This window comes from Tiliqua scincoides, chromosome 5 (assembly GCF_035046505.1).
Source record: "Tiliqua scincoides isolate rTilSci1 chromosome 5, rTilSci1.hap2, whole genome shotgun sequence".
Classification (NCBI taxonomy): Eukaryota; Metazoa; Chordata; class Lepidosauria; order Squamata; family Scincidae; genus Tiliqua; species Tiliqua scincoides.
The window spans coordinates 59026765-59050803 of NC_089825.1; the positions used below are offsets into that span (position 1 = coordinate 59026765).

Genomic DNA, 24039 nt, shown 5'->3' on the forward strand with positions numbered 1-24039 from the left:
AAAGCTTTAACAAAACTATGCCTGATATTACCTTGTTGTTAAGGTCTGAAACTGAACCAACCTCAGCCCTATGCAGCATCTGTAAACACCATGCAGCATCTCTAATAGACCCCTGACAGAGCTGCATCTGTATCAGGATTTACAGCCCATTTTGGCAGTAGGTGGCTTGCTGGCACTGAATCTCATGAAAATCTGTAGGAAGGGAGCAGGGGTTCTCTGTGGAAACAATTTCTGTGTGGCCACCTTCCAGTATTAATCCATGGTCATCATTCCCTTCATATACAATACTTGTGCAGCAGAAGCATTGATATGCTGCACACATCCCTGATGACATGCAGCCTCCAAAGCTGAGCAGAAAACAGGCTGTGACGGTATCATTTTAATTAGGACCAAAACACAGGGCACCTTTGGTTTAAAAAGTATACAGCTCTACTTTGCATCCAGCACTCTCCTTGATTTGTTTTGTCTCTCACTGTGAATGGCATAGCTCAGTCATTCAACCTGGCCTTGTAATCATACGAAACAAATATTGGAATTTTAATATATGAAGCTCAAATCCTAAGCAACTTTCCAGCACTGGCATAGCTGTGCCAATGGGACATATGGGGCATCCTGCAGTAGGATGGCAGTCACAGAGGCCTCCTCAAAGTAAGGAGATGTTTGTTCCCTTACTTCAAAGCTGCTTTGCCCTTATGTTGGTGCTGGAAAGTGGGTTAGGATTGTGCCCTTAGTCTATCAGCAACCATACAAATAAAACTGTGGAATAAAAACCACAGTCCATGGGAATCTACCAAGTGAGGGGTATAATCTGACCAAATTTCAGGGGGGAAAATTCAATTGAAAATGACTGAACTATAGTTTTAAATTGCATTGAATCAGATGTTTCTGATTTTGTTTGCAGACTTTGTTTGACTTTGTTTGCAACTTTTTGTTTTGCACAGCTCCCCACTTCATTAAAATTATGTCATCGCTGGGTGCTGCAGAGTCAATGGCAGCCAAAGGGAACTAGCTCTGTCAGTGGATTGGGAGGGGATGTAGAGCCTGCCAAGGCTTTAAAACTGGGGAGAATAAGGGTGGGGGGGAAGAAGGAAGCAAGAGTGAAGAGTCAGGGGAAAATGGAGAGCAAGGAGGAAAAGATATCCCAGGAAGGGGAGACAGATGAAAGATAGGATGGAGCAAGATACAAGACCACGAAGAAAGGAGATGTGCAGGCGAAGAAGGGGGTGAACAAAGCAGAAGGAGGGGAGTCAAGTGAGAAGGGGGACTCCCAAACCCTAGCAACTAGGGACTTGAGAAAAGAAAAGAGGTGAACCACCATGGAGGAAGAAGGTAGAAGGAAAACAGAAAAAGGGACGGGGAAGGATAACAGAGGGATATATAAGAGGGCTCCAGAGGGAGTCCCCACTCCTAGGGGCAAGAGCTTTCACAGGGTGTATGGGCTCTGCTAACCACTTCAACATCCCTCATGCAAGCCAGGGCAGCTGCCCCTAGGTTGCTGGGGTTTTCTGCTGGGATCATCTTTTCTAGGCAGTGCGGGTTTCCTGCTCTGCCAAGGGTCCACATGACAATAAGGGCATGCAGCCCCAAGGGGAAGTTAACTAGGGGGTGAAAAGTAGCGATCTGAACTTGGACTGTGCTAATTGTTTCCGCTTATTTTGTATACTCATGCTATTGCATGGCCCCACAGCCATAAAAAAAATCCTAGCTGTGTCCTTACCAACCCATACAATTTGAACATCCTGAGGATGGGGGGTGGGGCTCTTAGACTGATGTGCTAAAGTTGCATCACAAGCAACGTCCCAGATATCATTCTGACACAGCTGCATGGCTATTAGTTGAGTGCACTATTTCATAGCTAGTGTTGCTATCCAGCAATGCTGGATATCCTGTGGATCTATCCAGAAAAGCTGTGTTTGTTGTACTGCAGTCTGACAGATAACTAGTATCAAAGCAGAAAAAGCTAGAAAATGTCAGGCCCAGCTCAATGGCAATTTCAACCGTGTTTTGTTAGGATTCACCTTCTTAGACCACAACCCACTAAGTATTAATTGGCCCTTAGTAGGGCTGGTTCATCTGTGAGAACAACAGAGATGGTCAGCCCAGGCAACACATTGCTGGATGGATGCTCACTGCCTACCTCCTCTGCTGCTGCTGCTTCCAGAGGGAGGAGCCCCCCTCTGTTCTTTCCTCCACACTTCCTTTTCCATTTCATTTCTGCCTTCCTTTTTGAATTCAGGGGCCCAGAGTAGCAGCCGCAGCAGAGGCAGTGACTGACGTGTTGCTGAGTAAAGGGGGCAACATTTGGCCTGGCAAAGTGCCACAAAAAGGGAAGGCAGAATCTGGTTGCTGCCTCAGGTGCCAGGAGATCTTGGGCCAACCCTGGACCTCTCAGACAGGAAGTGGGACAGGCAGACATACAGCCTGATTGACAGAAAACCCAATTCATACATTTTAAAGCATAGCACCACAGGAAGAGAAAAAGGAACTAACATTAATAGAGGTGCTTGCCACCTGTTTTTCTGTGCATTTATTTGACTGACATTTCAAAGACCACCTTTGCAAACTGGAAAAAAAATGTATTATTTTCTTAATAATTTATGGTATGGCTTGTATCGGATACCCCTTTCTACTGACATTGTGAAACAGAAGTGGGTAGCATTCTTTAACTTCCTTCCACCACATTTTAAGAGACCCCAAAAAGCAGGTTAGCACTGCAGTATAGATGCAGTACACATCCACATCCACACAGAAAAACACATTTGTTCTATAATGCTGCCTTGCTGTTTAACTGCTTTCTAATCATTCTTACCAAGGTTGCTATTTTGGAGTGGCACGATTTTGGTTAGGTTTCCAATTTGATCACACCAGCATTAAAAATGGCTTGCGACCACCCATGAACCATGCTATATAATGAGTGAAACAGGATGTATGTTGAAGGATGTGATGTTCCCATCACCTCAGGTTGTGTCAATTCAAATTGAATCAAGTCAGATTGCATCAGCAAAATCCCTATCACTGCTTATTCCTGAGACCGGCAGATTTGATTTTAAGTAGATTTAGACAGCAAATATCTCAGCTACTACAAATGTATATAATGAGTAGATATCAGTGGAAAACTAGCTATTTTTAAAGTCCCTAGGGACTTTGCACCTTCTGATATTGTGGTATACATATTTCAACCATATAATGCTATTAAATTGAAGAACAAATGCTGTTTAGGTTTCCTAGGATTAGAAGGAAGGAGCATTACATAACTTGTGAATTGGTCTTATAGTCTTTGAGAGATTATTAGTATCAAGCAACTACTTAATTTATAAAAAAAAATTTAAATAAAAATTGGATATTGCATTATTCTTTCTTGCCTGGTATTTTGCAATCTCTGAAATACATCTAAACTCTTGATTCAAATACTGAGAGGGGTTTGTAGAAATGAAATTCCTCCACTTCAGAATGTACATGGGAGAATCATTTTGTTTGAATGTGCACCCTTATCAACATATCCAAAGTTGGAGCCAGGTTACTAGAGGCCTGGGGTAAAGCCTTGTACTGTAAAGGCTCTACCATGGCACCCCCCCCCCCCCAATCTACCGCCTGGTAATGCATGCTTCCAGTAGCACTGAGGCGTTAGCCTAGCCCAGGGGTGTCAAGCATAAGGCCCGCGGGCCAGATGTGGCCCATGGAAGCTTTTCATCCCCAGGCTGTCAGCTGCTGAGGTGTCACTGCTGAAAGGGCAGCCCACATAAAAATTGGGTTGTCCTGTATCTTGAAGTATGATAAAGATTTGTGTATTTTCTCTTCTGTCATTTGCAGCTAATGAGTTCCTAAGTGAAAGAAGTGCTTATTTTTGGTTATGAGCTGTTTAATGACATCACTTCCAGTCCTCAGCCGGCATCATGGATGCTGTTTGGCCCTCTGTATGAAATGAGTTTGACACCACTGGCCTAGCCAAATGGGCCCTCAGCCACTGCCTGATCCTTGAACCTTTCCCTTGTAGCCTAGCAATCTCCTGATATCTAAACATCAGGTGATATTTATGTTATGTTTTAGATCAGGGGTGTCCAAAGTTTTTGGCAGGAGGGCCACATCATCTCTCTGACACTGTGTTGGGGGCCAGGGGAAAAAAAGAATTAATTTACATTTACAATTTGAATAAATTTACATATGTTTACATAAATGTATATATTAGAGATGGAACTTATATGAATAAATTAAGGTCTTGCAATAGCTCAAGGCCTATAAAAGGCCTTGCACAAAGCAAGGCTGGCCTTTCCTTTGCTGCCACTACTGCATCACAGATGTGAAACAGCAAGCAGTGGAGGGAGCCCTTGCCCCACAGCTCATGCAAGAGGTTGAACAGTTGACTGAGAGCTGAGAGCAGTTGCATCAGGCCAGCACGGGCTCCAGCAAATCTCTGGAGGGCCAGAGGTTCATTGAAGACTAGGGACAGAGGTTCCCTGAGGGCCGCATTGGAAGTCCTCGAGGGCCGCAAGTGGCCCCAGGGCCAGGGTTTGGGCACCCCTGTTTTAGATGAACACATCTTTGAATCCCATCATTTTTGATAGTTACCAGTCAGTTTCTATTGTACCAGCTCGTTGCAAAGTCTCTGAGCATGCAGTGACCACTCAACTTACTCAATGAGGATTTTCAAGATGATGCTAAATCTGCATCCATGTCTGGTGGTTTCCAGCTCAGGTTTGAGACCGAAGTGGCCTTGGTCACTTGGTAGATAATCAATGATCATCCCCCTGATTATCTCTGTGGTTTCTACTTAGACCTCTCAGCAACCTTGTCACTGGCAGAGGTCCTCTCTGTGGCAGCACCTGTATGTGGAACTCCTGTATGTGGAACTCCCTACCAATAGACTGGCTCCCTCTCTGCCCACCTTGTGACTGGACCTGAAAATGTATTTATTTTCTTTAGTATTAGGAGGTTTGGTATTTGTTTTTTGTTTTATATTCTGCATATACTCTAATGCATGTTCTCTACTGGCTGGTGCTGAATACTGGTGAATACATATTCTCTACTGGCTGGTGCAAAATACTGCATATTCTCTACTGGCTGGTGCTCCATTTTTATTGATCTCTGGCAATTTCTATAGCTCCTTGCTGTGATTACTATACTGTGATTTTGTTTGAATGTTTCAATATGTTATTGTCTTATTGTTTTTAAACTTTGTCGTAGGCCACCTTGGGCACCCTCCAGTGGAAAAGGGAAAGACAGAATATAAATATAATACTGTTAATAATATGTAACAATAAAAATGAATTTTCTGGAGATCTGGAGTTCAGTATCATCAGGATGCTGATGATATAATGCTTTGTGGTCGAAGGAAGTCATGGAAATTCTAAACTGGTGCCTGAGATCAATAACGAACTGGGTGTGTTGTGGGTGAGCAAATGGAGTCTTGACTGAGACAGGACAGAACTTCTCTTACACCACAATCCAGTGCATGTCTACTCAGAAGTAACTCACATTGTATTTGGGGACTTACTCCTAGGAAAGTGTGCATAGGGTTGCAGCCCTACTCAGCAGCAGTCAGTCCCCTGATAGGGAGGGCAGCCTGTTCTGGATGAGGTTCAATCCCCACCCTTGGAAAATCAGATTTGCAGTTTGGGGCTGTTCCTGGACCTGACTTTGCTTTGAGAGTCTCAGGTGGCAAGAGAAGTCAGAGGTGCTTTTACTTAGTTTCAGTTGGTGGGAGAGCTGTGCCCATTTCTCTCCTGCCTTCGGTACATGAGATCATGCTCTACATAGGGCTGCTCCTGTGTTTAGAAACTTCAGCTGAAACAAAATGCTCTTGCTAAATTGTGATTACAGCCATTCTTTGGAGGGATGCAATGCTATGTTTATATCCATTTTTAAACCAGCTTCACTGGCTTCTTGTCAGTTTCCAAACTCAGCTGAAAGTGCCAATTATTACCTTTAAAGTCCTAAATGGCTTACTGCAGAATTTTTCAACTGGTGGAACATACCACCAGTGGTACTTGAGGTGTTGTCCAGTGATGTGTTCAGCTTCCAGGGAACACCCACAGCCCAGCAGTGAGATGGTGATGCAATGCTTCACATAGTGGTAGGAGACTCGGCTTGTTGAGCAGAGCACTAGTACATGGTTTTGGTGCACTTGAAAAAGCCCACCCACTCACCCTAAGCCTCTTACTGCTGTTTGTAGCACTGTATCTGGCCTACCAATCCGGAGTAAATGGCGATGATATCATTGCCAGTTACTTCCACTGGTACTTAAGATAATTAGACCATGAGAAGTGGTACATTGGGGGACAAAAGTTAAGAACATAAGAACAGCCCCACTAGATCAGGCCATAGGCCCATCTAGTCCAGCTTCCTGTATCTCACAGTGGCCCACTAAATGCCTCAGGGAGCACACAAGACAACAAGAGATCTGCATCCTGGTTCCCTCCCTTGCATCTGGCATTCTGACATAGCCCATTTCTGAAATTGGGAGGTTACACATACACATCATAGCTTGCAACCAGTGATGGATTTTTCCTCCAAAAATTTGTCCAATCTCTTTTTAAAGGTATCTAGGCCAGATGCCATCGTCACATTCTGTGACAAGGAGTTCCACAGATTAACTACACGCTGAGTGAAGAAATATTTTCTTTTGTCTGTCCTAACTCTCCCAACATTCATTTTTAGTGGATGTTCCCTGGTTCTGATGTTGTGTGAGAGAGAAAAGAGCATCTCTATCCACTCTAAGTTGAAAAACGCTGGCTTAGGACAAGGATACTTAAAGAACCAGCTCCTTCTATGTCACTCTGCCTGTCCACTTGTCCGCTCCATTCATGTCAGGAGTCATGCCTGTGTGTCCTCCTGACGCCACCAGTTGGCAGAAATGTCCAGTATGAGAAGGCTTCCTCCTTCACTACACCTAGTCTGTGGAATTCCCTGTCTCAAGATTGCCATCTAGCTCCTGCCTGGATGAGTTTGCGGCCATTTGAAGACCTTTTGTTTCCAGAGTTTATTTTCCCTGGCTCTTTGGGGTTTGTGATTGATTTTGCTGTATCTGCTGCTCCTGTTTTTATTCAGTTTTTTGGGTTGTTTTTAAACTTCTGATGAAAGCCACTTTGGCTGTTTCTATTGTAATGGAGAGCTGTGATATAAATTTAAAGGTAAATAATGTATATACAGATTCAAATCCTAACACTGATCCTACCCTCCATACAATAATTCACTCCTCATTTTCCACCTCACTTTCCTTCTAGCAAACTTTTCACAGAAACAGGCTTCTGCTTTTTGTCACAATTCTCCTCACCTGCCCTGCAATGTTAGGCAAGCCCCATCACTCCAAAAAGTATTCTGAGCATGTGCAGAGTGCCTTTCTGTCACTACTAAACAACTTAAATCCTATGTCTTCCCATACACATCAGGTATAGGCTACCTCCATGCACATGTCTCATAAGTTTTCAATATAAGCCTAAGCCCTTCTTCTTCCCTTCCACACACACACACACACACACACACACACACACACACACACACACACACAAACCTCTTACCTGGCTTTCTCTCCCCTCACCCCCTTTTCTCATTCTCAGAGCCCAATTCACCAAATAAATGTCTCCCCTCCTTTTTTAAGCAATTGACCTGTACAGTAGGAGTCATTTTTTCATTTTGTAATATTCATCTTTGACAGATGTCATTTATCATTAAATTAAGGGAGTAGGTCGGGGGCTAAGCCATACAGTTCCATTGCCTGTTCCATTACTCCTTCTGCAAATACCAGAAGCAGCTCCAACTGGTTTTTCTTTCCTTTCCTCTCCTTTAACAATCACCTTCTTGCTTGTCCATCTCAGTAGGCTGAGAGAAACAGAATGAACTAGTCAATAGTAAAATCATCTAACTGGCAGCTAGCACTGAGGTTTTGGGGAAGAAGTCTTGATTGGGGAGGGGGAGAATTTGCATTTAAAATAATATGGTTTCATTCCATTCTGTGCTTGCCTTAGTGATCATCTATACATAACCAGGTGATCAACAAATGTAGCACCTGACATCACCACAGGGTACAGTATGAAAATGCAAAGGTTTTATATTCATCTGTAGTGATGCCTACTTCCTGGTCTTTAACTGTAGCTAACATAAGGGCCAATCCTATCCAACATTCCAGTCCTGATGCAGCCTTGCCAATGGGGTATGCACTGCATCCTTTGGTGGGGCGGCAGTCATGGAGGCCTCCTCAAGATAAGGGGACATTTGTTCGTTTTCCTCGTGATTGCATTGCGACTGCAGCAGCGCTGGAAAGTTGGATAGGATTGGGCCCATAGGCATGTAGAATGAGAGTAGAGGGAAAAATTGAGCTGTTTGCTTTTAAAAATGAGCTGTTTAGATATGTTATACATACATATACATGTGTGTGTGTGCGTGCAACATATATGTGTATGCATCACATCTCATTAAAAATATTTCAAAGCACGGTTGAATACTGCTTCCCTAAAGAACTCCATGCATATGAAAAAAAAATTTTTTTAAATTATTTACCTATGATTGACTTTTACCATGATCCACTTAATAAAATCAGCTTCAACTGGACTTTTTAAAGTGTTTAGGATCCAGGTGCTTTTTGTACTCCTTGTCAGAGGATCTCTTGTCCCAAAAATTAAAGGCTCCCAGTTGAACTGTCCCCTCCCATCATGTTGATATTTCTGAGATGGGTTTGTTGTGTTGGTGTGTAGCAGCTGCATGGCTAGCAGTGGCCTTACTCTTTGCTCTTTTTTTCCCATTTTCAGCTGGTTAATAATCCCCTAGCAAGCCAAGCAGCAGCCGCAGCCGCAGCAGCAGCCATGGGCTCAATAGCAAGCTCGCAGGCCTTTGGCAATGCACTCTCCGGTCTTCAGGGGGTCACAGGTCAACTAGTCACTAATGCACAAGGACAGGTGAGTGGAAGATGGAGGCAAATAGTGAATTCATGTGGCATATTAATCTTGGGGTAGAAATGAATTCCTCGTGCATCACAGTAATTTGGGCTGCACATGGTGGGGGGATAGGATAAATAAATAATGTTTCTTTGGAAAACAGAAGAGCAGAAAGGCTGGGGTGGAATAAGAATGATCTCTTTTAAAAAAATGAAAAGAAAAAAAACAGTTTGGTTTTGGTTTCCTCATCTTGCACAGCAATTAAGAAATGTTTATCTGTACATTGAGTGTTTACACCTACCCATTTTTGCTTCGCTCCTTCATGACTTTTTATAACATCGACAGAACTCAGCAGTTCTAACTTATTACGTAGGAATGACTGATACTTGAACACAGTATTCAAGTTTAAAATGACTAACTGGGGCACAAACCAGTTTGAAATGAATATTCATCCTGAAAGGTGCTTTGAGAATCAAATGCTAATAATATGGATCTATTTAAAGGTCTATTTAAGCACAGTGAAAGCCTATAATTTCATCGGGAGTGAAGCACTTATGACCCAATTTAGTCCTATATACTCGAGAAGTGAGTCTCTGAGTTCAGTGGGGCTCTCCTCCTAGGTTTTCCAAGGAGATAGCTTTGCCTGAGCAAAATCAACAAGGGCTCCTGTGGCACCTTCAAAATTAACACATTTATTGTTACATAAATCACGGGTGTGTATGTATAGACAGTTTGAGATGCACCAATGGGCAAGCAAATGTATACACACACACACACACACACACACACACACACACACACATTGTAATGGTGTGGATTGTAAATGGTAAACAGTGGGGGGGCCAAAGGGCCGTGAAATATGAGATGAAGAGTGAGTGATTCAGGACCAGCCATCTATTGCATGAGGACAAGTTTGCAGGTATACTTTAAGTAGTATTTTAACCACACAATTAAGGGTAGTTTGAATCTTCTACCCAGCTACCCACCCTGTGATTGTGTGAGAATGGAATGGCATGCCAAGTGTAGAGAGGAAGAGATATGATAGTACTTACTCTTCTTCATGTGATTGGACAGCAAGTCAGATGTGATTCAAATTGGTCCATGGACTGCAAACATTCAGTATTAAGTTGAACACCTAATGGGAGAGGAGTTCACAGAATGGGGATCCTTGAGAGTTTTACTCTAGCTGGACTTCTCTGAATTCCATAGAACTACTTCCAAGGAAACTTGCAACAGATTTAATTTTTTTAAAAAACACCATTTTAGTTGAGTTCTGTCTTTTGATTTGTTTTCAAATTTGCTTGTTTTTAAATTTGTAAAAAAGTTCAGGAAAATCATGATGCTGCCAATTTTATTGATGCAAGTTAGGGAGGTTATTTTTAGACGGCAATTAAAATTTTTAAAAGAGTGGGCATCTATGTTGCTGTTGCTGTTTGGGGCATATTAGGAGTTGCTTTTTTTTTCAAGTGGCAGTTCTGTTCTCCTGTCCATACAAAGTCTAATAACTTGGGTCCTGCACACCATTAGACAAGCACACAAATGCATTTCAACTGTTTTTGTTATTATTTTCCATTTTTAAAAGCCACTCACATACAGCAACCCAAAGGCCCTCCAGTCTGTTTGGAATAGTGATACTGGGAAGAAGTGTTTCTATCTTGAAGTGAGACACTTCCATTTAGAATATGGTATAGTTTTTGAAACTGGCAGTCATAACTTTGTGCTTCCTCAATGAAAGGAATTGTTCAGTAATGCAGAAACAGTCATTTTCTTCTTTGTTTTTCCCATGTCTGGGACTCACTAATCTACCTGAGGCAGAAGTGGCATTTTAAACTTTGTGCTTGTGTACACACACACACACACACACACACACACACAAAGGAGTCTCTTCAAACCTACCACTTACTTTGCCTTTGTTTTTTAATCACTATTAACATAAGGCATATACAAAGATGACTTCTAGCCCAGCCTCCCCATAGAAGTTCCAGAAGAAAAAATGCTGACCTTGTTATATTTACTGGGTGGGTTCAGAATTGTTCCATCACTACCCCGAGGGTTGAACGATGGAGCTTGTCAAAGTGAGGCCTTATCTAATGAATCATCTTATCGCAGGTGCACACCACACTTATTAAAGGAGGATTGCACGACCAATGTGCCCTCTACAATAACCTTTCAGTGTCTACTTTAACCCTTGTTTCAATCCCTTTTCATCAAAGGATCATTTTATGCAGCCAGCTTTAAATGGAGGCTCTTCAAAAGCCTATTACAATTTCTGTTAGGGATGGAGTATTGGAATGGAAGAAAAGTTGGTTATAATGCCTATAACTCATAGTCAGATCAGTTCCATCTAGAAAGCTTGCTTGTTTATATCTGTACTCCAGAAATAGTGCAAACTCTCCACTCGCAGGAGGCACGAGGCACGTAGGACGTAAATTTCAGGCTGCGAGATATAAAACGATGACAGTTTGTCAGCAGAAGGGGGTTCCTCCCCCCCTCCACGTCTTTCAGGCTGTCCCAGGAAGACAAATAATTGGACTGTGTTGGTAAGCTGTTGACCAAACACATCAGCCTGTGCTTGAATAAAACTACAGGAGGGGCTTTACAGTATTGCTGCATATTTATTTTCTGCAAAAGATCCAATAATTCCTCAGGTTTCAGGGAAAAGTAGGACCTCATTCTTGCTATGCTCTGTGGTCTATGAAGTAGTACACACAAGAGTCCTGGAACCAGCCATTTATCTGTGTATATTCGGTGGTTGTTGTTTTTATTGTAGTTTATATATTTTTAGAGTCCTGAAAGAGAAAAGTAAGAGGAAACAGGTAGCCCTTGCTTAAGTTAGCCAATGTAATTTTATTTATTTAGTATAAATTATTTCTCCCCCCACCTCAGTTATGCTTGATGTAGCTTATAACATATGACTTTCAACGACCACCTGTTCTGCTCAAAACTAAAAATTGAATTAATGCCACTAAAGCCACAATAAAAATAAATGCATTTACAAAAGGGAACCCCCGATCAACCAGCACCACTATCAACTTTCAGAAAGGTCTTCTTAAAAAGAGGTTTTCAGACCAAGCTTACACCAGTTTTGGGTGAGAATGTGCACCTTCTCCCCCTTATCTGCTGACTACGTCAAAGCACTTAGAAGGGGATATAGGGTTTCCGTTACACATGTATTGGCAACCTTCAGTCTCGAAAGACTATGGTATCGCGCTCTGAAAGGTGGTTCTGGCACAGCGTCTAGTGTGGCTGAAAAGGCCAATCCGGGAGTGACAATCCCTTCCACACCGGGAGCAAGTGCAGTCTGTCCCTGGTCTGTCTCCCTGGCTATGGGCCTTCCTTCTTTGCCTCTTAGCCTCAGACTGTTGGAAAAGTGTCTCTTTAAACTGGGAAAGGCCATGCTGCACAGCCTGCCTCCAAGCGGGCCGCTCAGAGGCCAGGGTTTCCCACTTGTTGAGGTCCATCCCTAAGGCCTTCAGATCCCTCTTGCAGATGTCCTTGTATCGCAGCTGTGGTCTACCTGTAGGGCGCTTTCCTTGCACGAGTTCTCCATAGAGGAGATCCTTTGGGATCCGGCCATCATCCATTCTCACGACATGACCAAGCCAACGCAGGCGTCTCTGTTTCAGCAGTGAATACATGCTAGGGATTCCAGCATGTTCCAGGACTGTGTTGTTTGGAACTTTGTCCTGCCAGGTGATGCCGAGGATGCGTCGGAGGCAGCGCATGTGGAAAGCGCTCAGTTTCCTCTCCTGTTGTGAGCGAAGAGTCCATGACTCGCTGCAGTACAGAAGTGTACTCAGGACGCAAGCTCTGTAGACCTGGATCTTGGTATGTTCCGTCAGCTTCTTGTTGGACCAGACTCTCTTTGTGAGTCTGGAAAACGTGGTAGCTGCTTTACCGATGCGCTTGTTTAGCTCGGTATCGAGAGAATGAGTGTCGGAGATCGTTGAGCCAAGGTACACAAAGTCATGGACAACCTCCAGTTCATGCTCAGAGATTGTAATGCAGGGAGGTGAGTCCACATCCTGAACCATGACCTGTGTTTTCTTCAGGCTGATTGTCAGTCCAAAATCTTGGCAGGCCTTGCTAAAACGATCCATGAGCTGCTGGAGATCTTTGGCAGAGTGGGTAGTGACAGCTGCATCGTCGGCAAAGAGGAAGTCACGCAGACATTTCAGCTGGACTTTGGATTTTGCTCTCAGTCTGGAGAGGTTGAAGAGCTTTCCATCTGATCTGGTCCGGAGATAGATGCCTTCTGTTGCAGTTCCAAAGGCCTGCTTCAGCAGGACAGCGAAGAAAATCCCAAACAAGGTTGGTGCAAGAACACAGCCCTGCTTCACTCCGCTTCGGATGTCAAAAGGGTCTGATGTGGAGCCATCGAAGACAACAGTGCCCTTCATGTCCTTGTGGAAAGATCTGATGATGCTGAGGAGCCTGGGTGGACATCCAATCTTGGGGAGAATCTTGAAGAGGCCGTCTCTGCTGACCAGGTCAAAAGCCTTTGTGAGATCTATGAAGGTTATAAAGAGTGGCTGTCGTTGTTCCCTGCATTTCTCCTGCAGTTGTCTAAGGGAGAATACCATATCAGTGGTGGACCTGTTGGCTCGGAATCCACACTGCGATTCTGGATAGACGCTCTCTGCAAGTACCTGGAGCCTCTTTAGTACAACTCGGGCAAACAACTTTCCTACAACGCTAAGGAGAGAGATGCCGCGGTAGTTGTTGCAGTCACCCCTGTCACCTTTGTTCTTGTACAGCGTGATGATGTTTGCATCCCTCATGTCTTGAGGTACTCCACCTTCTCTCCAGCAGAGACAGAGGATTTCATGCAGCTCAGTGATGATGATCTCTTTGCAGCATTTTAGGACTTCAGCAGGGATGCTGTCTTTTCCAGGTGCCTTGCCAAAGGCAAGGGAGTCCAGGGCCACGTGAAGTTCTTCTAGGGTTGGTTCACTGTCAAGCTCTTCCAGCACAGGCAGGCACTCAATGTTGTTCAGTGCTTCTTCGGTGACTACATTTTCTCTGGAATATAGCTCAGAGTAGTGCTGCACCCAGCGTTCCATCTGCTGCGCCCGATCCTGGATGACCTCGCCTGTGGCAGACTTCAGAGGGGCAATTTTCTTCTGTGTTGGACCTAGGGCCTGCTTGATACCATCATACATCCCCTTGATGTTGCCTGTGTCAGCTGCTATCTGTATCTCGGAACAGAGCTGGAGCCAGTAGTCGTTAGCACATCTCCTGGCAGTCTGTTGGACTTTGCTGCGAGCAGTTCGGAGGACCTGCAGGTTGCACTCACTGGGACAGGCCTTGTATGCTGCTTGAGCTCTCCTCTTTTCCTCAATGACTGGTGTCAACTCCTCAGAGTGGGCTTCAAACCAGTCTGCCACCTTGTTGGTCTTCTTGCCGAATATGGACAAGGCGGTGTTGTAAACGGTATTCTTGAAATGTTCCCATCTGTTGGATGCGTTTGCGTCAGCCGGGCCTGGAAGAGATTCCTCAAGCGCTTGTGCAAATTCCTCCACTTTTCTCTGATCCCGGGTCTTGCTGGTATCAATGCGAGGCCTTCCTTCCTTTTTCGTGTGATACAGTCGCTTTGTTTGCAGTTTCACTCTGCTGCACACCAGGGAGTGGTCAGTGTCGCAGGCAGCACCATGATAACTGCGTGTGATCTTGATGCTGGGAAGGCTGGAGCGTCTGGTGAGGATCAGGTCGAGCTGGTGCCAGTGCTTTGATCTTGGATGTCTCCAAGAGACTCTATGTTGGGGCTTTGTGTTGAAGAACGTGTTGCTGACACAGAGACCGTGATGACAGCAAAACTCTAGCAGGCGTTGGCCATTTTCATTCATCCTCCCAGTGCCAAACTGACCTAAGCAAGTGGGCCATGAACTGTTATCAGCACCAACTCTAGCATTGAAATCGCCGAGGATGAACAATGGCTCTTTTACAGGGATTTTCTTGACAGTGGTGGCCAGGTCATCATAGAATTTGTCTTTGGCTTCTGCTGGAGACGACAGAGTCGGTGCATAAGCACTGATGAGAGTGATAGGTCCTGCTGATGACTGGAGCTGCAGGGACAAAATTCTTTCACTTCCCACAGTAGGTGGGATGATGGATTTCAGCAGGGTATTTCTGACCGCAAAGCCAACGCCATGTTCCCTGGTTTCGTTTGGTGGTTTTCCCTGCCAGAAAAATGAGAAATTTCTCTCCTTGACAGATCCGGAATCTGGCAGCCTAGTCTCTTGAAGGGCGACGATGTCCATCTGCAGTCTGCTCAGCTCCATGTCGATGACAGCTGTTTTGCGTGCGTCGTCTATTTCTTGCAGGTCATCAGAGAAGCCAGGTGTCATTGTCCTAACGTTCCAGGTGCCCAGCTTTAGGGCAGTAGTTTTCTGTTTTCTGTTGCATGGTGCAGAGTTGTCGATCCGCTTGTCGGTTTTCACCCTAAACCCCACGCACCCCATGAGGTTAATGGACCGTGGCGAGGCAACACCTTACTGGCTGGGGACTGCCCAGCTTAAGGCGGCCGTTACACATAGCTAAACTATAATATATAGTTATGTCTATGTAGCTTTCAGAAGATTAAAAGGAGATACATTGCTGATCTTCTGGGAGAAATTTCACAGCCTCGGGGGCCATGACAGAGAAGGCCCTGCCCTTCACCATTGTCAATCAAACCTTTCTTATAGGGTTCTCCCTCCAGATTTTTTCCAGGGGGGTCATGCAAGGAAAGGTGGTCTCTGTGTTAAGCTGGTTACAGGACATGAAGGGCTTTCAGATCACAATCAGCCCCTTGAATTAGACCCTGAATCTAAGTGGTAGCTGGTGCAGCAAGGTATATCATCAGCTAAACATACTTCTACAGTTGTCAGTGTTTGGCCTTTGAATACATCAGCTGTCATCAACTGGAAGCAGAATTAAAATATCAATCCTAGACAACACTTAATATAGCACTATATTCCTGATAATACAGTAGTAGTAGCCACTCCTATGGGCAAGATCCTCATACATGTTTATTCAGAAGGCAGTTCTGTTCACCTGCTTCCTTTTAAAGTGGCTTCTGCTTCTCAACATCTGTGGCACGCCACAGTTGACCCTTAATTAGTCATTTCCAGTTCCATGCCAAGGGTGGCTTTAGTTAGTGATTTCCTCTTCGAAGCCATAGCAATTGCTCAAAAACATGTTGTGCACCCCAGTCCAGCACAAATTCCCCTGCACCAATGCAGCAGCTATTTGTTGCTTGCCCTGGAGTAAGCCCCATCAGCTGCAATGGGGTAACTTGGACCTATGTGAGCTGAATTGCTGGTGCAAGTCCGTGTTGCCCTATGTTGGTGGATAGGGCCCAGGAAGGGCGATTAGATGTGGTGTGTGCCTGCCTGACCAAATCCTGCCCCCATCCCAGGCCTGATGGAGTAGTACACACAAGAGTCCTGGGACCAAGTCTTTGTGTTACAGACAAACAAGACAATAACAACTTACCTAGACAGAAACATTCCCTAAGACAGTATTTATTTTGATGCAATTTCCTAATTCATCTCCAGCAGGAGCTAAAGGCATCATCAGTCATGGGCAGAGCTGAAACACATTCAGATTCAGATGAACTAGCTCCTTTTATGGCGTTGCAATGGAACCAGCTCACACTATTTTGGTTGGTCCATCCTGAGGTGGAACTTCCCATTGGCCACATTCAGGTAGTTATTTAACTGCCAAACTGCTTGTTTCATACTTTTTTTCCCTAGCTAAGGCCTACTTTCTGGCATCCCTAATATACTTCCTAGATAAGTCTTTGCCTTCATATGTGCAAGTGACAGAGGTCAGAATGGCAGAGATGAACAAGCTGATTCATCCTAGTCAGTACATGTTATACCGAGAAAGAGAATTCCTTAGCAAGGTGAAGGAGCCCCATACAACACACCCTTGTTTTTTACCACAAAAGTATTAGGCCTACTATAAGTATTCTGTTTCTGTTAGCATATCTCAAATGTCAAATGACATTGTGTCTATTACTGTGCAAGAGGTCCTCAGTGTACTTCAAAAAGTACTTGGATTGACTTCCATAAAGTACTTGGATTGAATTAAATAGTTCACATCTAGATGAAAGTTGGTAGGCTATTTCCATGTGATCATAAATGGAATCTTCTTTAACTAGACATCAGTTCTTCAATAATCATAGAAGGGCACAAAGGCAGAACAAAATGCCTTCCTTCCATGTGGTATGGACAGTCACACAACTCTCATAATTTTGCAGGTGGTGGTTACAGACCTTTACAAATTACCAGGGAGACAGACCAGGGACAGACTGCACTTGCTCCCGGTGTGGAAGGGATTGTCACTCCCGAATTCAGCCACACTAGACGCTGTGCCAGAACCACCTTTCAGAGCGCGATACCATAGTCTTTCGAGACTGAAGGTTGCCAATATCGATGTTTATACAAGATCTCCCGCTTATAAGGCAAACACAACTGCAATGAGGATTCCTAAAAATATCACTAGACCTGAACGGTTTGACTCAAAGTATGCTGTCCAAACCTTTCCTTGCTTACATTTGAATAGTCCAGATGACATCAGTGGTGCTTTAAGTGGGGGCTGCAGAACATTTTCTGAAATTTAGCCATTTTAAAGGAAGCAAGTAAGAGTTTTTGAAAACAGCAATACTTTTATCAACTAGTATGACTACAGATGCATTCACAAATCAAATCCTCTCAACCTGGTTTAGGAATTCCAGGACTAGCCCTGTGTTCATACTTTCCATCTTCCCCTCCTGTCTTTGTGGGCTCAGCTCAATGGACTGGCCTGATTAAATCACCATTTGCTGTAATGTCCAATTACAAGGAATCTAGCAAACCAGTTTCAACGACTCCTCCAACCCAGGATTACAAACTATAGCTTGATCCTGATTTGAAGGGCTAACTCAAACCACAGTTTAATTATTGGATGTAATGGGAAACTATAGTTTGATCAAAGCAGGTAGCCAAGGGCATGGAGAAGGGGGGAGTGCATGAGTACAGACAATCTGACCACTGGGCTTGTTCCCAATCCCCCAACCCATATTTTGGCAAATTGGAAACATGCTGTCTGAATGTAGCTTGTGTTTATCTTAACCAAACAGAATTACCCCCATTTTTAAAAGCTTATCTTTTGGAATAGTGCTACAATCAAAAAATAGAAAAAAGGTCACCAACAAAAGGCTTATCTTGTGGGTATTATGTCACAGAATGTTAATTGCACTGTGGATTAACAGGGTTGGAATACAGTTAAAGACTCTTCCATGGACTTCAGCCCTGCTGCATTGACAGGAAAATCTTCTTCCTGAGAGAAAAGAGAGCTTTGTGTATGACTCTTGCTAATCAACAAAGATAGCTACCTTCAGAGAGTTTTAATCCACAATTAGCTGCAGACTAAGCAGGCAGCATGGTGTTTTTGATCCAGTTCGATAATGGGAGTACTTTGGTTCTCATTATTCTAATGAAAGAGCACCCATTGGCTCTCTGAGCAGCTTGATGGTAAATGGTGCTAATAAGGCCTGATGGGTTCTCTGCTCCTAACAAGCCTCTCAGCGGCAAGAGTGATTACAATGGAGATAGATTTGATGGGATGCGCTCGCTTTTGTAGTGTCTCAGCTGCTGACACTCTGCGACATAATCAGGTCACAGAGCCGGTCACAGCCATCAGCAAAAGCCGTAGCTCCATCCCTCATTATTAAAGTGTATTATTCCGTCCCAGGCCTTCATAACACTGCCAAAGGCCTTTTCATTTCTTTTGTATGTGTGTGTTTGTGTACGCGCATGTGTGTCTCCCCCACTGCATCGCTTCTTTTTAGTTAAGCATCAGCTCCCAACTAATAAAATACTTCATCAACTAAAAAGCTAGCAAATGCTACAGAAACGGAAGTAAAGCAGCCCCTTTCAAACCCAGTGAAGGCATAACAATTAAATAAGGAGGGAAATTTTTATCACCATGTACTGCATGGTACAATGTAAAATGTCACGTGCAATAAAAAGAATGGACAGAATTACAAAATAGAAGCTGACTTGCTTTATGGACTGATTTGTAAAGTATATCCCCTTGAAAACACTACTTTTTAATGTCTATTTTTCATTCATTTCTTTACAATTGCTTTTGTGTGTGTGTGTACGTGTGTGTGTTTTTTAAGCGTTTCAGTCCTTTTTATTGAATAAAGAGGATACAGCCTTGGCAGTACACATACTGCAGTAGTTGCACCAAAGTCACTGGAACTCCTCTGAATGAAAAGTTCAGAGTGATGAAGCTTCAGCTGGCAACAGATGATAATTTTTCTAGAGAGTTGAAACCAGTCTGAATGGGGGATTGTTACACATGTTTTGTCTGTGCACTCATGTCATGTCTGCATCCGGTAAACAGGTTTTGCCAGTTTCTTGTAGGCAGAACAGAGCTCTGGAAATCTGTTACTGTCAGCATTCACTAGGATTGAGCCACCCATTGTAAAAGAGTGACCATTCACAAATCCTTTCTGCAAACTAGTTTCGTCAGTACTGAAAAACAAATAGTGGTTGCTCCGAGGGCATGACATCCACCTCCTTGAAAGTCCTTCTCCTATGTGACTGGGACAGAATGGGGATATCCACTGCAGTTCTTTCACTGAACTGTCATTTGACCAGTGAAGCAAACCCAACCACACAAGTTATTAAGAAGTGTGTGAGACAGTCTCTCTCTCGCCACATGGAAAGGAAAAAATTCATTTATCGCCAGCGTCTTCTGACTCACATAGTATGACTAAGGAAAATATGGTGTGGGTCCTTAAGGAGCTTAACCATGTCCATGTTTCTGCTGTCCTTCAGGGAGTTTTAAATCAATATACTTGCCTGAGGCAGAGCGCCTCACAGAAACACCTATAAGGCAGCTGAGTCCCACGGCACCCTCACCGCCTGAGGCTGTCTCTGCTCTGGCCTCTCATTTCACTTAAGTTTTTCACTACAGCTGCCACTAGTTAAGTTCCACAGGTGGGAGTGATGATGGAAGAATCAAATTTAGATTAGTGCTTCCATGGATGCTTTAAAGACAACAGTGTACAGCAGGGGTGCTCAATAGGTGGATCGCGATCTACCGGCAGATCGCGAGGCAAAATGAGTAGATCGCGGAGGGCCGACCCCCCCCCTTCAGGTGCATCTGGGAGGAAACGCCGGGAGTAAGGCCCATTGTACTCAATGGGGCTTCCTCCCAGGTAAGTGTGGCTAGGATTGCAGCCTCACAGCCTAATCCTAGGCATGTCTACTCAGGAGTAAGTCCTGTTATACTCAGTGGGGCTCAAGGTACACCAACATACATTGTACACATAAATGTTATATGTTATGATGGCGCGAACATTGTAAAAAAAAACTCTGGTAGATCTCCGGGCCTTGCTGGGTTTCAAAGTAGCTCCCGAGCCAAAAAATTGTGAGCACCCCTGGTGTACAGCCTCTTAATAGCCCATCCAGCCAACGGCATAAAACTCCCATTGGTCAAAGTTGTGCTGATTGCAAAGGGGATTCATAAAGGTAAAGGCAAAATTCATAAGGGTGAGGAGAAAACAACTCCATAGAACTGGGAGGAGGCAAATTCTAAGATTTGTTCACATGCTGACTCTGACTTGGAGTAGTCATTTGAGCACGGTCTGTGGCTAAACTCCTAGAAACCAACACAGACAGACAGACACAGACACAAAATTTCAACACACCAAAAGCTCCTCCAAAAATGGGGGAGGTCCAACAGGGAGATTGCAACTCCTCTGAATTATGTGGGAATGTCTGCACATAAGTGCTGAATTGGTATATGGAGTGGACCAGGCCCTCTTTATTTTAAAATCTACAATTTATTTTAAAATAGTGCAGATTTTAGCAGCAATATTTGGCAGCAACTAAATAAAATGTAAATATAAACAATTTAATTTTTACAACTTCCGACAACAAGGACATTTTCAAAATAGGTGAGATAGCAAAGGAATGAGAGGAGGGTTCTGAAAAAAGAGACAAGGGAGACACCTGCAAGAGCCACCGAGAGGAACACCATGCCAGGATAGTTGCTCTCACTCTACTAAACGTAAGAGAGCCAACATATTAAAAAAAATACCTCTTTGCCCAGTGAACGGGTGCTTGGAAAACATATCTAAAAGAACTAGATAGTAATTATGAACAACACTTTATTGTGTTTGAAATCATGAAGCTCATAGTTTGCTATCTCTCCTAGTTTAACAAGCAATTACTCGTCTTTTGTAATTAATATGTAATATGTAATTAATATGTAATATTAACATTTCTTAGGGCAGTGGTTCTTGAACTTTTCTGGCTCGCGCCTCCCCCTGATCCTTGTAGCCTTTGGCCACGGCTCCCCTTTACAACACCTCACCTCAGTTACCCCCCAAAATGGGGATGAAGGTGTTATAATTATACACTAGAAACAAAAAGATTACAACTCACCCCAAAGCAGATGGGGGCTGCTCACACACATACACCCAGCATGCAGATGCCACCCCTGTTTCCCCCAGGCAAGGTGGAGGGATGCAGGCTGGGGCATTTGGACACCCCCCACTAAGAGCAGGCTGGCTCCCTCCTTCGCTGAGCTGCAAACTCTACCCTCCCAGTTTGAAGCTTCTTCTCCTTTCCTCCAGCCTTGACCAATCCCAGGATGTCCAGGGCGAAGGGCACACTGGGAAATGTAGTCCCTGGGGTGAGGTTGCACATGGAGAGAGCTCCATGATGAGTTGTGGCACCTCTGCCTACTCAGCCAGCCTTCCCTCCCACCTCCCCCCACCATGTTTCACACGCCCTCCCAGCCTCACGCTGCCCCACCCACCTCGTTCACAGCTGCAGAAAAGCAGCAAGTCTGTAGGCAGCACGTGCAGCAGAGCCGCCCAGCCCAGCCTCTCTCCTGGTGACGCCCCTGGAGGCTAGCCATGCCTCACCAGGGAGGCGGGATGCACAGATTGAATACCTCAGTCTTAGGGTGTTACTCAAAATGTGCATAATACCTGCTTTCGCATATTTATTAATGTTGGACAGTGTAGATTTGGATTGTTTGTGTAAATTTCATGAAGATTGACACACAGCAGAGGTGTCAAACATAAGACCCGTGTGCCAGATGCAGCACATGGAAATTCTTTTTCCGGCCCCTCAGGGTCTTCCAGCACCACCATCAGCTGCTGAACTGTCTGAAAGGGCGGCCTGCATGATAATTGGGCACTCCCATAGTTTGAAAACTTGATCAATATTTGCATATATTCTCTTCTATCATTTGCGCGTAAGTTTCTAATGGAGAAAAATGCACTTATTTCTGGTCATGACCTACTTAGAACCTAATCCTGAGCTTGCTGTGCCAGTCTTATGCTGGTGCTGGGTGTTGCAAAGGTGCCGTAAAACACACTTGTGACACTCAGTCACTGTTGGCACCAGTCCACACTGAGCCCAGCGCCAGCTGCATGCCACTCGGAGCAAGGGATGAGCACTGGGTGGCGGAGAGGTTTATTTGGGTGGGGAGGCCCTCCAGGGTGAGGGAAATTGGGGAGAGGGTGGAGCGGGGGAAGGAAGCAGGCAGGAGGGGCCCAGGATTAATAACTCCATATCAGGCCTTCCATCCCAACCCGAATGCTCTCAAGTCTTCATTGGCAAAATAGTCAACACAGACTTGAGAAGCCCCATTGTGAGGTTTGGGGCTGTTCCCAGGGGAAGGGGACAAAAGTTCCCTTCCCCCAAGGAGACTTCCAGCTGCTTTCCAGCACCTGCTGGATGTAATGGTAGCCATTTTGGCCCCACTTCTCCAGCAGGTGCCAGGAAGCTTAGAATTGAGTGTTAATGACATCACTTCCTGCTTAATGACATCACTTCCAGCCCTCTGTAGGCATCATGAATGCTATTTGGCCTGCTGTATGAAACAAATTTGACACCCTTGGCATAAAGTGTATTGAGAAGAACTCTTGGTTGTAAGGGTGTTATTCTTTGATTAAGTTCACTTTAGAAGGATCATGCAGATAAGGACAAGGCAGACTTCTTGAGGCAGACATCAAGAAAGTTTATGGCATCTTACATTGTGCCATTATACGCTGTGCCACTATTGTTGCTTGGATTGTGAGGAGCCGCTCTGGGGTAACAGAATCTGAACGAACTCAACAGAACCTTTCTAGCTAGCCTCTCTTTTAGAAACATGGAGAAATTCATATAGTACATGTTCTCAGAGAAAATTCAGAGGATCATTTCCATGTGATGTGGTTCACAAAGAAGCCATTTTACAAACATTTTACTACATGGGTGGTCACAAAGGTGCAGAGAGTCATCACACAGGGCCACCAGAAATGGTGACAACTAGCTGGGGGTGGCATTCTCAGAATGATTGGGCTGCACACACAACAAGGGGCTTTCAAATGGAGCAGCCAGCTCCATGGCACACCAGCTCACAGGGACATGCCATTTGCTCAGCAGAAAGGGGTAGGAGACAGTAGTTTGTCACCTTAATCTTCTGGAGGGAAATAGAAATGAAGGAGTAAGCTTAATAAAAGCTGTTGTGAACTGTTGTGATGAAGCCACCTACAATGCGACTTGTGCTGGTCTAGGGCGCAGTTAGGATTGCATCCTGTGCTAACTGCAATTATTCTGCCGATCCTGCAAAGCATGGCTTTGTATTGCCATCCAGGAGCTTTGTATTGCCATCTAAGAACACAAGAGCCTCCTTCCCTGAAAGGGGATTGGATGGGGGCTGGGAGCTGGGCGGTCCCAGAGGGTTCTTAGGGCACCAGCGCCCAGCCCTCTTCTGCTTTTGCACGTGGGCACAGTGCTGACACCCACCCGCCCATCCCTAGAGTAGTCTGAGTTTTACTGGTCACTGTTTGAGGCTGGGTAGGAATTTTTTGCTGTCTGCCAAGATTGGCTGGTGGCAGGCAGTTTTTTCGCCTACCCCAGACTGCCGGGGGTTAAGGGGTCCTCTTTTTCCTACTATCCTTGGTTACTTTATGGCAGGTGGTGCTGCATAGAAGGCGTGAGCTGGACTTTGGGGTGCACCTTCAGGACAGGGCAGAACCCACTTTCAGTCCTCAGGGGCCCAGCGGCACGAGGGCAGGGACGGGGCCCTGGCCAGGACTGCAGGGCCACCTCAGAGGCTTGGCAGCTCAAGGTGGCATTGCCTGAAATCCAGCTGCCTCACCCCTTCTTGGGGTGAAGACCTGGATAAGCTG

The 24039-nt window shown here is 44.7% G+C and overlaps 1 protein-coding gene across 5 annotated transcripts in view; it reads left to right on the forward strand.

Annotated features, from left to right (window-relative positions):
* POU6F2 (POU class 6 homeobox 2) overlaps nucleotides 1-24039 on the forward strand; it is a 296977-nt gene that overhangs the window by 239371 nt on the left and 33567 nt on the right. For 4 of the 5 annotated variants that reach the window (XR_010794525.1, XM_066627999.1, XM_066628001.1 and 1 more), the window contains exon 5: nucleotides 8742-8888. The exons of the other annotated variant lie outside the window; for it this stretch is intronic. Coding sequence is in view for 3 of the 4 variants with exons in the window: in XM_066627999.1 (XP_066484096.1) it covers nucleotides 8742-8888 (147 nt within the window). In the remaining variant the exon portion in view is untranslated. The remainder of the gene's footprint in view (nucleotides 1-8741; nucleotides 8889-24039) is intronic. 5 annotated transcript variants of the gene reach the window in all.